The 13,727-nt window shown below is 33.1% G+C and overlaps 2 protein-coding genes across 3 annotated transcripts in view; one reads left to right on the forward strand and one right to left on the reverse strand.

The window, feature by feature from the left end:
* The first annotated feature begins 1,974 nt into the window (after positions 1-1,974).
* Positions 1,975-4,905, forward strand: Mettl2 (methyltransferase-like protein). The gene is made up of 6 exons (XM_011055786.2): positions 1,975-2,320; positions 3,018-3,170; positions 3,296-3,610; positions 3,714-3,827; positions 4,037-4,209; positions 4,382-4,905. Exons 1-6 carry the CDS (start codon positions 2,136-2,138, stop codon positions 4,516-4,518), a joined length of 1,077 nt encoding a protein of 358 aa, XP_011054088.2. The 5' UTR covers positions 1,975-2,135; the 3' UTR covers positions 4,519-4,905.
* A 208-nt stretch (positions 4,906-5,113) lies between these two features.
* Positions 5,114-13,727, reverse strand: part of Tpst (tyrosylprotein sulfotransferase) — a 78,029-nt gene continuing 69,415 nt past the window's right edge. For both annotated transcript variants that reach the window (XM_011055788.2, XM_011055787.2), the window contains 7 exons: positions 13,180-13,388; positions 10,864-10,997; positions 10,211-10,319; positions 9,458-9,652; positions 8,810-9,063; positions 8,232-8,429; positions 5,114-7,712 (listed from right to left, as the gene is read on the reverse strand). In XM_011055788.2, coding sequence (XP_011054090.1) covers positions 7,598-7,712; positions 8,232-8,429; positions 8,810-9,063; positions 9,458-9,652; positions 10,211-10,319; positions 10,864-10,997; positions 13,180-13,320 — 1,146 coding nt within the window. In that variant the 5' untranslated portion in view covers positions 13,321-13,388 and the 3' untranslated portion in view covers positions 5,114-7,597. The remainder of the gene's footprint in view (positions 7,713-8,231; positions 8,430-8,809; positions 9,064-9,457; positions 9,653-10,210; positions 10,320-10,863; positions 10,998-13,179; positions 13,389-13,727) is intronic.

Consider the following 13,727-nt stretch of genomic DNA (forward strand, 5'->3'; position numbering starts at 1 on the left):
CCGGTGACGCAACTTGCGCCACCCTCGCAACTTCCACCCCTCGCGTCGCGGCGCGACGCGTCACACCCATCCCGCTTCCGCATACCTCGCGCGCATACCCTCAACCTAACCTATATCTCCCTCTTTCTCTCACTTTTCTTAGGTCGTTGATCCTGCGGCCGCGCGCGCGATCGAACGCACGCCGCCGCGAAAATACGCGGCGTATGATTCTGTTTACGGTGTTTGCACGCCGAAAAGAATGAACAGATCTTTAATTTCATGAGAGAGAGAGAGAGAGAGAGAGAGAGAGAGGGGGGGGGGGGTAGAGACACTTGATTGGCGTCTCTGAAGTGCTTCATATTCGTTTATCATAAAATACAGAATCTGTTTGGAAAACAAGACGTTATCATTATCGTTCCACTCGTTAACTCATTTCATTTTATTACGTCTGATGTTATTTTGAGATAGAAAATGAGATGAGAATGAATTTTCTGTTTCATTCAGCTGCAATATCTATATATTTCTCTGTTTACATCTCTCTGTTTAAAAAAATGCGTACATTTTATTTCCAAATCCTAATTATAAACTTCAGATTCTAATCTATTTTTCTGTAATGAGTCATAATTCCTCAAATGGATTTACTTTGCCTATCTTCGGTTTTATGCAATTGATCAGTACGAATAATAAATATTGCAGTTGCAATATCTTCGTATCGAAAGTACCGAAACGAATAAATGTGCGACTATAGTCCTGTTCTTTCTACAACCAAAATTCTTGTATAGTTTATCATTTCTTTTCCTGGAGAGAAAAAGATGAATTTATGCATTCAGAAATTTTATACCCAGATATAATTTTATCCTTGTTTAACATTCAGTTTAACAGCAAGGATAAAATAATATACCTTGAATTCCTGAACGCATATTTCTGTGCAGGAAATTCGGTTGAAAAGAATTCCACATTTATAACCGTTTCTACTAATATAATTTAATTAATCTCGATTCAACTAACTCTTTATCTTTCTCTAATTCTAAATATAATGTCCGTTAAATTTATTTCAATGTAGATTAACTTTAATCTCAATTTAATCCTCTCTTCATCGTTTTCTAGATCTATAAGACTTACAAAAAGATAAAGAGTAATATAATAGTTAAACCGAGACTAATCTATATTAGTTGAAAGACATTAAAGACATTAAACATCCATCAGACATCCGTCATGAAGATTCGAAACTTTCATTAAATATCCATATAGTTCTGCATTTCCTATTCATATTTCTGCAGAGACGTTATATGAATCAATCATAGATATTTCATAGCACTTCGATAGATAACTAATATAGATTTTAATTTTTAAATTTTATAAATAGATTCTCAGCAAACACAAAATACATAACGATAATGATACCCAGTAAACGAGAATGGATTGAAATTCTTTTCTATCCGAATGAGTATTTTAAATAGCGAATACCTTTTTTTGGATTCAATTAGATTCAATTGGATTGAAAAATTGCATTTCCTATTCAAAATTTTGAATTGAACAATATTCACAATTGTGTGCACAGAAAAAGCTAATATTATTTTTAGATTGAAAAGCATAGAGATATGCTCCATGCAATTCCTACAAATGAATAAAAATGCATTCAGGATTGAAAAGCATTCATTTTAACATTCATCGAATCAATATTTCTGAAAATCTGAATCCATTTCAATTCGTTTCAATCCATTACTCGTTTGCTGGGATATTTAACACGATATGTATCAGATAATATTATTACGAAACTAAACAAAATCATACTGTCAAAACAAACATCCCATTTACTTTCATTTAGATTAAACTAATTTTGGAAACTCTCTTTTCAAAAAAATCTTTAAAACATGAAAAATCTCTCACCATTTATTCCACTCCTGCATCTTTTTTCTTTTTAAATTATGAGAAATAAAATTCTGCTGTCTCCATCTATCGGCGGTGCCGCGTACTAAGTTATCATATAGATATCCCTAATTGATGTTTCATAGAATGGACATTTATGCCGCCTGTAGTCTATGGTAGATTTGTAAAGGACATCCATTGACATCTGTCTTGGAAATCATGGATCTCCATCAATCTCTATTACTTTTATTAGCTCTAGAGTTACATGCAGATTGTACAGATGTCTAATGGATGTCACGCTCCGTGTGGGAACAAGCACAAGCCTGCCGTTTCGCCGGCGCGTCGTCGAACTGTCGAACATGGCCGGAGTGACGACAATCGCGGACAATAACGACGACCCAGAAACGAGGAGGCCACAATTCGGAACGCGGAATTTACCGCACGATGGAAACATCTTCCAGCACAATGCATGGTACGTCGTGGCTCCATGCGCGTATGCGGCCGCGTGTGACGTCGGTCGACTTGACAATTGACGTTCGATCCGCGAGCGCGTGTTTAACCTAAAAAGCAAATTAATACATATATTAACCGCGATGTTTATTATGATTGTCTTTTTTTGAATATATACATTTTTCTTTTATTTGAACAATCAACAATTGATTTTAGACTATGTGCATTAGTTGTATAAGTTGATAAGTGTACTCTAACCTAGAAACTTTTTCAGATTTGAATTTACGTTTCGTGATGTTATTTCATATGATTTCGTGCGTAATAAATATTATACCCAACATTTTATGCTTTATTTTTATTTTCCTTATTTTCCCACAAAACATGTATCTATTTTGTTATAACTGCAGCCAAGTAGAATTTAAAAAATGTGTAAAGATTTTTTTTTTTACTTGAGCGTTTATCGTTTATTTCATTTCTGTTTCGTTCATTAAAATTTATTTTATTAAATGTAATAATAAATTATATAATAAATTTATTTTATTAAATATAATAAAATTATATAATTTTATATGTATAATCTGTTTATATAATTGCTAATATGTTCTGTTTTATATTATATTATTTGATTGGAAAGAGTAATAAAACCTCAATTTTGTTTATTCTATATATCTATTTCTTAATGATTGAATACTTAATGATTGAATTTGCTTTTCTAAAAGGGATAATGTTACATGGGATGAAGAACAAGAGAAGTTAGCACAACAGAAAGTAGATGAAAATTCCACTGTTACGATGTCATCCGAGCAACTTTTTAAATATGAAACTGAAGCAGATAAATATTGGGACAAATTTTATGGAGTACATAATAACGGGTATGTATGCGGTCTAAGCAACTCTACTGTTTAGAATATTAGATAATGTAATCAATCTAATATTATATATTTCATACAATGAATCAGTGTAATGAATTTTTTAGTTAATACATTTATTATTGTAGGTTTTTTAAAGATAGGCATTGGTTGCTGATAGAGTTTCCAGAACTAGCGCCCAATACTGTAAAACAGGACACGGAAAGACCCATGAGAGCCGCATTTACAGATGAAGATAAAAAATGTAGTGAAAAACACATAAAAATTCTCGATTTACCATGTAAAGATAACTGTAGAATATTAGAAATAGGATGTGGTGTAGGAAATACTGTATTTCCTATACTCATGTATAATACAGACCCGAAGCTGTTTATATATTGTTGTGATTTTTCGGCGAAAGCTATTAATATATTACAACAAAATCCTGCATATAATGTAGATAGGTAAAGTTTTCTAAAAATTTATCTAAATTTATTTAACATTTAATAAAAAATATGGTAGTGTAAGTTATCTACGCCACATAATGTGTACATTTATTTGTTCTAGATGTAAAGCATTTGTTTTGGACGTAACTCAGGAAACGTGGACGACTCCTTTTGAGCCTGAAAGTTTAGATATCATCGTTCTTATATTCGTATTATCTGCCATTCATCCTGACAAGTAAGTTTAATATTACTAATTATTAGTATCCTATATATATATATATACAAATCTGTAAATTGAGATGAACAAATTGTATATTTCCAAACTAATCACAAATTTTATAAATTATATAAATATCAATATTATGTGGAAAATTAAAATAGAGTTTTCGAAAAAAAAGATAGAGAAAAGAAAGTAATTAATATTTTTCTCGATATATTCTGTAGGATGCATCATGTTATGCGGCAAATGTACAGGTATCTTAAATCAGGTGGAATAATTTTATTTCGAGATTATGGCAGACACGATTTAGCGCAATTAAGATTTAAGAAGGGCAATTGCCTCGGTGAGAATTTTTATGTACGTGGAGATGGCACCAGAGTATACTTTTTTTCTCAAGGTGTGTAAACTTTAAAATGTTATATTAGTATTGTAATCTGAATATATTATTCTTATTGCTATATGAACAAAAATCTTATATATTACTATTTCCAAATTAGAATTATTATCTGTTAAATCATTAATAATTGATGCTCGTAACGGTTCATTTGTTAAAATATTGACTTTTTCAGAGGATATTAGAAAATTATTTACCGATAATGGTTTCGTCGAGGAACAAAACTTCATGGACAGAAGGCTGCAAGTTAATAGAGGTAAACAGTTGAAAATGTATAGAATATGGGTACAGGCGAAATATCGAAAGTCCTAGAAACTATGTAACATGAAGATTATTATCGAATTTTTATTAAAAAATCAAAAATTTATGATAAAAATTAGTAAATAAAATAATAAAAAATATATTTTTATATATTGTTCTTGAGATTTAAGACGTTTACTCAATGTACACTAAAAATTGATTTTTATTTTTAATATAACTCCTTGAATCTATAAAATCAACTTATCCTACAGTATTTAAATAATACATAATTTTTAAGATTATTTGAAATTACGCAAATAAATAATGAGAATTGTGTCAATATACGCATAATTATGTTAAGACATTAATATCCGTAATGATATAGTAATGTTATTATCGTTAAAAGGATTTGTATATCATTAATATTCTCATGTAATAAAATATTTCATTTTCACGAGATTAATTACGTACATTGACTTCAAAATTAAATTTATGGAAATTTAATTTTTTTGTAATAATAAATTAATAATTGAAATAAATGATTTAAAATATTCTATTTATATTAATTAATTTTATGGTAAAATTACGTGATATTGAAATAAATTGTTATCTCTTTTTCCGATTAGAGGTAAAATGAGGAACAAGGATTGGATATAACAGAACAATGTAATATTAAAATAATTTAATTGCACACTTTGACAGATAGATTTCGACAAGCTTATGCATGTCTGCTGCCATTTGCTATCATAACGGTGTTGTTCCTTTTTTAAAATTATAATATAACTCGGAAAGTCCATGAACAAAAATGTACCACAACCAAACAACCATTGGTTGAGTTCACGGATATTATTTACACTTACATAAATATCAAATTGATTTGAAAGCTTTGCCATCCTTCCATTAAATTCTATTCTCTAATTAAAGATTGAAGAATGTTAAATTATTTATAAAGAGAAAATTTAAGGAAAATTATTTTTAATTTTGTGAATTCTGTTTCTATTTCTTGATTGATAGAAATAAAACTCTATACAAAACTGTTTTAGTTTTGACTTTCTTTTCTTTGATGATAAAGCTTTGACACCAATCTAATATTAATTTCTAATATTATATATCAGAAATATATTTGCAATTTATTATTTTTTTAAATAGATACCGACCGAAAAGGTCCACTTAAAAACGCCACAGATGAATTACGCTATCTAAAAAATATGGCGAACATGAAAAATTTCATTTAATTTCACGTGAATTCGTTACAATAAGTAGTAAAACGATACGGTGGAGGTACGGAGGATAAAAACACCAGTACGCGAACTTTGTAGACATGCATACGTTAATTGGATGGTGTTATGCATGAATGAGTTTACCCAGAACAAAAAAAGAATAAATATAAGTTGCGTGTACTTAGTCCAACGCTGCTGTGTCGGCAACATGAGACTCGGGGGGGGTTTTTTCAAATTAATTTATCTAAAATTACCACTTTGACAGGTTAACTCATTTTTGCATAATTTTACCCCGTGTACCGGATAATCACATTTAACGTTGAATTGTTTTAGAATTTCGCGTTGGATTATATCTATCCTAGACCGACCAACCAGAGACTTTATTCGTAAAGGGAAAAAAAGAGAGAAGTTTTACTCTCCCGTTCTTTACACGTTTGAAGTATGTCTCTTGTTAAATACTCTAAACACTTCTCTTTAAAATCACTGGCCGTTATTGATCGATGTCATTTAATAAAAGAAGGCCGAACCCGTAACTTAATGTTAAAGCTTTCTACGAGTATATAAAAATGATTCTCATATTGAAAAATTGTTGTAACATAAAAACGTGATAATTATAAAATTCTTCGTATTTTTCTAGAGCTACAGAATTCAACTTGTTGAAATCTCTATTAGGGTCCGATCCTTCATAATACATAATATTCGAGGTTGCTTTATCGCTAGTGCGACGCATTTCACGCTTATTGTTCTTGACTATAGATAGTAGACAATGATGGTACCGTCAATTTAAGGTCCAACTCATAACATTACGACATTTGTAATGCTATTTATAAAATAGCTAGGAAAATGAATGTTTGTCATACGATGACAAGTAATTAATAAAAAGCTCTTTTTTAAATATTTCTTATTTTTTAATTTAAAAATAAGGTAAATATATAGTTTAGGGGAATCCTCCCCCCCCCCCCAATGATCTTGATCTTAACATATATTGTCATGATCTTGATGACTCTGATGAGTAATGTCCGATGGTTAAAACTTTCTCAAGGTCACTCAGAGTCATGACTTCGACAACATAGGTCAAGATCATTGGGGGGAGGGCAGAGGGATCTCCTAAACTATTTACCAAAAATAAATTTGTCTAATATTGAATTTGTTACAATAATTCGTGAAATCTATTTTAAATATAAAATATATTAAATGAAATTATGTAGATTTGTTTCGTAATTGCAGCAAACCTTTTAAATTAATAGTTTTATTATTAAAAATATTACTATAACTATATATATTATATAGTTATCGCGCGGTAATAATATACAGGAGAGTCCGCAAATAAACGACCAAACGTTAGGAATTTATTCTATTTGTTTTGAAGACGAAAAAATCATACGATTATGTGTCTTGTTTCTCTCTTTTTCCGAGTTATAGATACTTGCTCCCACAGTTTTCGTCTGCGGTAGAATACAGCGAGAACGCTGAGAAAATTCATAGAAGTTTCATCTTAGAACTTTGCGCTTCTTCTCGTTTTAAAGGGGGCGTGTCGCAGAAGGAACGCTTGATAGATGCTTCACGAACTGTCAAATAACGGAATAGCCCGTCTCTCGAAGTTTGACCGCTTATTTCGGGTGCATCCTATTTTCTAGTCACGGCTTAGTACATTACGTCATCTGTCTTCGTGAAGCGCGATCCTGATGCGAATAAATAAGCGTCGCGAGGAATGATCGATTAATTTATCGTTGCCGCGATGCGATAACGGAGACTGAGAAAATACGACAAGGGCGATTAATTCACGACGCGATTCACAGTCGTGCGAGACCGAGTTTACTTAGAAAGTAAACAAGAGGGTGGTCTCTCCGTATACGCGGGAATCCTAAATCGATGGGACTTAGGTTGGTAGTCGGTTACGTGTCGTTCGTGTCTATGAGAATCACGCGGGGTCACGCGACTGGGGCTGTGCTGGAAGCAGCTTCCTCGTTGCTGTTCTCGATTGGCCTATGCGATAAATGGTACGCCCGCGCCTTCTCCTCCCAGAGTTTTTCGCCAGCCAACACTCTGAAAGGCAGAAATTGAATATATGTAAACCGAACGATTATAATGCTTTCATAACTTCGGTTAGAATTCACAGATGATGCTTTTACTCCTTCAGAAATCGCATATATTTAGAAAATCTTTTAATATAAATCATTAAATCAGGCGTTATTTTCGCTCTTGTAAAGAATAATTTAACACCATATTAAAAAGCTATCTTAGATTATCCAATTAAATAAACAATGATTAATCGATAAATAATACTATTTGATGTGAATACTGACAAAAATCTGTATGATTCTCTTCAGTTCAAATTAAGTTTGGTTTGGTGGAAAAAAATCTTTTACTTAAGAATCTTTGATTAATTTGAAAGCTCGACTGTAACGTCCATCTCGCTTTGTATCCCTGTAACATGTCAAAATAATTTCGTCCAATTTCGATTTAATTCCGGTTCACGGTACACCGTTTGAATATACATCGCTTGTGAGCAATACTATATGCAACAACTGTAACAGCCATGCAGCGTAACAAATGGGAACGTACCGTCTGGTGTTGTCGCTAACTAAACTGTCCGGTGCGCCATAAACGGGTGGATTCGCGTAAGGATCGTAGCCGAGTACGGAGAGCATTGGCGCGATGTCTGCCATCTCCCTCACCACGTCCTCGGGAATGTTACCGACCCATTTGGTTAGCGCTGCCAGATTTACAGGCTTTATGATTTGGTCCGATGACCTCTCGACCCTGTTGGTCAAACATGATTTTGACATTAATAATATGAAACGTCATATTCTATATACACATTTATTAATTTCGTTATATTAATTTAACAAAACGTCATTCTACTACATTGTATAAATATTACTTTAATGCTGATAATGCGAAAAATTAATTTATCGTATTATTGTTCTGATATTAATAACACGAAGGATTATTTTGTTACACTGTCACATCATTTTCGCATTATTAATACGAAATGCATTATATTATTACATTAATACATATTCAGGATTAACGACATTATTTTAATGCATTATTTTAACGTGTGTACATGCATTTCGCTCGAATCCCGGAATACTGTTAGGTCTAAATGCACTGCTATTTCCTCCACTCTTCTCGCTTACTTGCTCAGAGGCACTCCGCCGGGTTTGTTAATGAATTCCTCGTGATGCATGACAGATTCATTCCACGGCACGTCCAAATAGTTTAATATCTTCTTCATCCATTGACGTGGGTGTAGCACCAGCTGCTCGTAAGGAATCATCAGACATCTCTCAGGTCCCAGTTCCTTGCATTGACCGTACATTACGGAAATTGCGTGATTCCACCTGATGAGAGACTGCCGGTACGACGTTAAATCGAATCCCGTTATGGTGACCTATGAAGAGAAGGCGTCACTGGGAGAATCGTATTGTACTATTTTATATATGTATATATATATATATATATATAAAATTGTGTGTGTAATATACATCTTGAATGGAAAACCTTGCATTCTATAATTTAAAAAATGTGTATTTAAAATGCGAAGGAACATATTTGATGGAATGTGGTATGCTGTAATTATAATGGTTTGCAATATTAAAAATTAGAAAAAAAAAACGCAAAAAGCAATTAATAGAAAAAAGTTTTTTACTTACAAAATTTAATCAGCAATTTTTATTTAAAGTTTATTTCGACACAAGAATGACATAACTGTCGAACAACCAAACATATTTTTGGAAAAAAAGAGAGTAACGTAACGTTACGTAAAGCTTTTTTTTTTTTTTTACCTTCCTGGATATGATGGAATGCACCGTTGCGCGTCCGTCGCGGACCATGAATATAAATTTTGCGTTCGGGAAGAGCTCGAGGATGTACGAGCCCATCTTCAGGGTGAGTGGATCCTTGTTGCACAACCTCGGCGCGGGCTCAGCGTGTCGTGCTATTATTTCTAAGCAGAACGCCGCTATCGCGCTGTCTATCACCTATAGAAAAATAGCATATTCTCGATATTTCATGTCCCGAATAATACTCCTTCGTTTCGTCGTAAAACGCCCCTCTCAAGTTTCATATGCGTAAATTTTAATTTTAATTATTCATGAGAGATGAAGAGTTTGGAGAAGTTACTGTGAACATCTTATATCATCCTCTTGAACTAACACAATCAGCTTATGTGAACCAGGATTCACATGAAACAGCAAACTTTATAATTTCACGTCGCGATATAATTATTATGATATAATTATTCAAACTACGCATGCAAATTTTTATCCTTACTTAGTTTTAGGGGAGAGGGATGCGCATTTAAATATCGAGGTAAGCATCCGAATAAATATATGCTGCGTTGCAGCGAGAAGTTTTACAGAGCACTCCTTGGCCTTTTTTAAGAGCGCAAGAGAAATATACTACTCTCGATAAAATAGGACAAACGCTGAAAACTTTTTCCTGCTGCAAATTTTTTCGTTGAACGATACTTAAATTATTCAGATCTGTCTCAGTGCTGAAATATACCCTTTTCCGCGCTTTTCAGAACGCAGACTTACCTCTTTCGAGATCCCCGCTTCAGTGAGCCGCACGTTTTCCTTCTCGGACTTGGACCAGTGCATCTTCATCTGGAGAATCCTTGGTATAACTCTGGTCTCCTGTCCACATCTTGAACAAAATCCATAGAGATATTTGATCGAATACAATCCCCATTTTAAGGTCATTCTAAATCTATAATTCGTATCAGATTTCAGAATTTAATTTTATATGTCGCGTGTATCTCAATATATGTGTGTATTTTAATACCATTATTAATATATATGTTAAAATATCTATATATTATCTTGGCGATAACAAATTTTATTTTTCAACACAAATAATGCTTTTATATCATATGGATATAAATTTATTTGCTCTCTTTTGCGTTGGGAGATGAATATTTATAAATACATATACATATATATTAATGCTGTCCTAGAAACAGAGAGAGAGAGAGAGAGAGAGAGAGAGAGAGAGAGAGAGAGAGAGAGATAAATATATCAGCTATAGAATTCGAGATCAATACAAGTTTATAAATGCCTACGTTTGCACGATAATACAATTATCCTTTTCATGCGCTTCCAATGCTTTATGCTTTAATTGAATGCAATTAATGTGTATTTATTTATTTATTTCAACAAATTTATCATTTTAAATAATGATTGCGACTTACCTCACGTCAGGGTGCGCGTCCAGCATGGCACGCATTAGGGTTGTACCTGATCGTGGTACACCACCGATGAAAATGAGTGGCATGTAACGATCGTACGTGTACGTCTTGCGATCAAACGGCCCGATCACGTATTTCTGTTCACCAGATTATAATATAACAATCAAAGAAAAATATTAATGAACCTAAAGGCTTTTTGAAAGTCTGCTTTTGGACGATCTTCGGAATTCGTGTCGGAATTCAAGATACAATTTTATTCATAATTTTATATGTAGTGTAATACAACGGAAAAATCAAAATATGCGCATACAACATATATAATAAAATGCAAGTATCAAAATACACGTGAGAAAAAATTATAAACAAAATTCCTGTGTGAACCGAAGCGAATTATAGATCGTCTAAAGCAAACTTTAAAGCTAGTCAATTTCGTTCTTTGTCGTTCGAAAAAGGCCACTGAAAAGTGGTTTATATAACAAAAATTCGTCTGCTGACCTTTTTAATGCTTTGAACTTTTAACATCAAATACTTCAGCAACTGTATATATATATCTGATTAAAATTTTATTTACGTGAATTCTGGACTTGAAATTAAACGAAAAATAAAATTCTGTTATTTATTTACTGTAAAGTTAAGTCACCTTATATTTAAAATACCTTATATTTTTTATCGTCTTTAATTTAAAAAATTATGACTTTAATCATATATTCCTACTAAAAAAAAAGTTATACATCTATTCAGTTTTGCTAGCAACACATATCGCTATTTCGTTGAATAACTGATATAAGCGCGTACTTAAAAAAATACTTTTTCACCGAGTTACGCTCATAAGTAAGTGGGATATAAACTCTTACTCGTCGTTCGTTCCGGTATTTTACCGTAACTACCTTAACGCAATTAAAGTAAGTCTACAAGAAAATTAATAAAAGCGCCTGCAAGTCGCGTCAGCGGAAGTAGATCGGGAAAGACGCGGAATTGGCTCGGAAGTTAGACTCGTCGTCGGTGTATCGACTTCGTCGGTAGGAGCAAGTTCGTCGAACTATTCTTCAGGAACGTCGGACATCCCTTTCTCTGCGCTCGGTAGCGGCAGTTTGGCGTTGATTAAGGCCAAGATGAAGCTTCAGGAGTTGCAGTTGCCCGCTCGCTAATACGTGGCCTGACAGTTTAAGTTCGTAGACACATTTCTTTCCCTCCTAATCTGGCAGTAACGGAAGTGCGACAAGATACGTAACGCGATGAGATAATTTTTCATTTCTTCGTACATATATACGTTTGCAATAATGTAAGCCATTTGTTCAATAATTTTTGTCACTTAACTCTTTCACGTTAGATTTTTTTTGGATGAAGGAATAGGTTACATCAATTATAACATTTGACATTTTTTTAGACAAACCACTTTAAAATAAGAAATTAATTGTTCTATTTGACTTTAATGATATTTACATGTGTGATATTTTTTAAGCACGTGGATGTATGTTTATTCAATTCGAAAAGTTTATTAATAAAGTATCTCTGCGTCGCATTGAAAAAGTTGAGAGATAGTTGAAAATCAACAACAAAGTTTCTGGTCACGAAATTTTTAGGAAGAAACTTACGACAAAAATCATGAGAATGTCGAAAGACGAACTGAGTGAATTTATTGAGTTGAGAAAAGTTTCCGACCGATATTTCAATTGTTATTTCAATTGAAAGATTGTACTTCTAACAGCGGAGAAACATCGTCAGAATAAATGTATAAAGCGCGCAGCAGAGGAGATTCGACTTCGAAGAAAAGAAGAGATAACATTTAATTTAAACGCAAAGTATATTCGAATTTAAATGAATTCCTTCCACGAATCTCATTGCCGGGCCACGTATCGTTCGATTGGTAAACTCATTCAGATTCAATATTTGCGTAAAACGGAGCTTTTAACAACTGGACACAATTAATACTTTGACAGCCATTAATTGCCGATTAATAATGTAGGGACACTGCCGCGCAAGCCGCGATAATACACCACGTTCGTATTATATTATCATTTCGATTAATTATTATTGTTATTATCGTGCCGGGACGAGGAGAACCAAGGGAGAGAAAATAAAATAAAGCTGTTATAAATTGGCCAATTAAAATTTCTCTCTTAGAGAGGATTTCTAATAGAAATATATAAGGATGCCTTTTTAATTACATATTTAATGTTTTCTCGAATTCATCTGCTTCATTTAATCGAGAAGGAATTTGCCCTCTTTATCTCGTGTTGAGTAATCGGAAAAATAATGTAATTTTTATCAAATGAAGGATTATACTAGATTGGTTGAAGTGTCTGGGTTGGTTCTTACCTCCTTGCTGACCATCATGGCCGTGGGCATGTACCTGGTGGAGTCGCAAATAATGCCCAGTTGATAAAGAGCGAAGATGAGGAGGAGGCCCACCAGACAAGCGATGGGCCCCTTTCGGCCGCTGCGGCTCGACAGAAACATATCGTCCGTCGTGCTAAAAACCCACCTCTCACCAGGTGCTCCGTGAACAGTTTACTACCTCATTGTATCTGCAATAAATACAATTCCTCTTATTTCTTTCTTTTAATTTCATTTTTTTGTCAGAAGATGGACTCTTCTCAGATATCTAAAGTATTAAAAGTTATAATTTCCATTGAGAGTAAGATTAAAAAATATCATTCCCACTAATTCTCGATAAGCTTAAAGAAAATAAGTCTAACAGTTATAGACTTAATTCCCAATCGGATCGTAATGAATTAATCTCTAATCGTCTACGAGTTTTTCATAGAAACTTTAAACGATACTTATAAAATGGTGATCTTTATTAAATGTAAAATTACTCATTTATTTCCTCACGTCCTTGTTGAACTGGGATCGGAAAAGAATTA

The sequence above is a fragment of the Acromyrmex echinatior genome, chromosome 11, assembly GCF_024713525.1.
Source record: "Acromyrmex echinatior isolate Ae372 chromosome 11, ASM2471352v2, whole genome shotgun sequence".
Taxonomy (NCBI): domain Eukaryota; kingdom Metazoa; phylum Arthropoda; class Insecta; order Hymenoptera; family Formicidae; genus Acromyrmex; species Acromyrmex echinatior.

Excerpts from the sequence above, each read along its gene's own strand:
- Mettl2 (XM_011055786.2), top strand. The coding sequence starts at position 2,136 with ATGGATGTCACGCTCCGTGTGGGAACAAGCACAAGCCTGCCGTTTCGC. Across the intron at positions 2,321-3,017 it reads ATCTTCCAGCACAATGCATG|GGATAATGTTACATGGGATG; the intron begins GTACGTCGTGGC and ends CTTTTCTAAAAG. Across the intron at positions 4,210-4,381 it reads AGTATACTTTTTTTCTCAAG|AGGATATTAGAAAATTATTT; the intron begins GTGTGTAAACTT and ends TGACTTTTTCAG.